Source organism: Mandrillus leucophaeus, unplaced genomic scaffold, assembly GCF_000951045.1.
Source record: "Mandrillus leucophaeus isolate KB7577 unplaced genomic scaffold, Mleu.le_1.0 Scaffold23, whole genome shotgun sequence".
Classification (NCBI taxonomy): domain Eukaryota; kingdom Metazoa; phylum Chordata; class Mammalia; order Primates; family Cercopithecidae; genus Mandrillus; species Mandrillus leucophaeus.
In genome coordinates, this window is record NW_012102365.1 from 10703 (window position 1) to 12792 (window position 2090).

General features: G+C 55.8%; 1 protein-coding gene across 1 annotated transcript in view; it reads left to right on the forward strand.

Moving 5' to 3' along the window:
- LOC105540962 (mannosyl-oligosaccharide 1,2-alpha-mannosidase IC-like) overlaps positions 1-2090 on the forward strand; it is a 19899-nt gene that overhangs the window by 4285 nt on the left and 13524 nt on the right. The window contains exons 4-5 of the mRNA XM_011981752.1: positions 1530-1661; positions 1802-1917. Of these exons, the coding sequence (XP_011837142.1) occupies positions 1530-1661; positions 1802-1917 (248 nt within the window). The remainder of the gene's footprint in view (positions 1-1529; positions 1662-1801; positions 1918-2090) is intronic.

Genomic DNA, 2090 nt, shown 5'->3' on the forward strand with positions numbered 1-2090 from the left:
AGGGCTTCTGATGGTAGCTGGCCTTGTTTCACTTAATCCCCGTGGCCACCCTATGGGGAGGGACCGTGAGCAGGGTTGTGAGAACGCTTGAGCCCCCGGGTGGGGGACGAGGTGGGGAGGGTGCGCCACACCGAGAGGTGACAGTGCTCGTAGCTGCCGTGCCCATGACAGGGCTGGAGAAGGGCTCTGAGCAGAGGCCGACCCATGACTTCCAGCCTGAGCCTGACCCCTCCTCTGCAACAGACCTGCCCCTCCTCAACATGCCAGGCCTGGCCCAGCCCTTCCCTTCTGTGGGGTACGTAGGAAGAAGAGAGGTGCCACTTCTGTCTTCCCTCCACACCAGAGCACAGTCCAGCCCAGCCTGGCCCCTTCCAGCTCCTCCCCAAAGCACATGCTTCATCCCGTCTGTTCCAATTTTTGCAGATGCTGGTCCGTTCTGGAACCCTTGCTGGGCCAGGACTTATTTATGGATCAGGGCTGGAGGGGGCCTGAAGGGCAGGTGTACCGTGTGGCTGGCCTCCTCTCGACCCCCATTCCTGGCTCCCATCTGTCTTCGACCTGTCTTTTGGTCCCTTGGTCCTCACACTTGTCTTTCTTTCTCTGCGTGTCTCTGTCTTCACTCTCTGGTTGACTGTGTGCAGCTGCGGAAGGTGAGGCTCTGCCCTTCACCCGCTTGATGGTCCTGGATGAGCCATTTAGGCCCAGTTGCCGTTCTCCCACCTGGGATATGGGGTCGATAGCACCTACCTTGCAGGGTGCCCTGGAAGATTAAGTTACAAATAATACAGTGAGGCTCCTGGCCCACAATAAATGGTAGCTGTTGGTGTGTTCTCTCTCTCTTTCTGTCCCTCCTCCCCCCACCCACTTTCCCTCTCCCCTCTCTCTTGGCCCCCTTCTTCTGCTGAGGAGTTGAAAACACTCTGCCCATTCCCCCACCCCGCCTTCGGTCCACCCCCATTTTCTTTCTTCTCTCTGTTTCTCTGCTTAAGTGAATCAGAACACAGAACTGGTTTGTTCTTTGTTAAATCTATCAAATGCCTTTACGTTTCCCCGTTGTCAATTGTCAAAGCCTAGGAATGAAGCGTTTTCTGTCTTGCATCTGCGGTGAAGTGTTCCTCGGGCAACCCGCCTTCCTCCTGGGACGGCCCTGGGTGGAGAGACCTCTGGGCTCAGCCACAGCCTGTGAGGCCCTGCTCCTTGGCTGGCCCACTGTCCAGCAGGCAGGGGCCACCAGGGCAGAGAGGGGGTGTTGCGACGCAATTCTTCTCTTTCCTGCTCCTTTGAACTCCATTTATCCCAATTTGCTAAATTTAAACTCAGTTTTTCCAGAGTGGCTCTACTTGAGGGCTTAGCCAGCTAAATTAAGGTTTTTCCTTCTCTTTCCCATGGCCTTTTATGAAGCTACCCAGCATTAATTATCATGTTTGTCACTGGGTAATAAAAACCTCTGAACTCCCTGCCACCAGATTATCTTTGTAAAGAAATGCAACTCACTTACAGTTAATAACCAGAGGCCCCGCCGTCCCCAGCCTGCCAAGGCGAGGTGATTTATAGCACCCGCCGGATGAGCCCATGCACTTTTGTGCAGGACGAGTGCGCTCTAGACAGCCCGGATTTCCTCCGAGTCGCAGGCTGTGTCTGCCTTGCAGTCCCCGTTCCAGGTTCGGTGGCTGCTGGCGAGATGCCCACTTCCTACCCGTACAGGCACCAGGCCCCTGAGGCCAGGCGGGTGTGCGAGGCCCTGCCCCAGGAGAGCCGGCGGCAGATGGAGTTAATGTTCTTGTCCTCTTTCCCCTCACAGACCACGTCTCGGTTGGAGGACTCGGGGACAGTTTTTATGAATATTTGATCAAATCCTGGTTGATGTCGGGCAAGACAGATATGGAGGCTAAAAATATGTACTACGAAGCCTTGGAGGTAAGACAAGCACTGGATTATTCACAGGCCGCTGGTCACCAGCCTCCGGCTCTCTCACAGGCCCCTGAGTGCTGGGGCTGCGGGGCCAGATGGGCTGAGGCTTGCTCCTACCCCCTGCAGTGAACTGGTGAGAAGATTGACAGGACAGCCCCCTCCCAGCCAGGCATTTTACA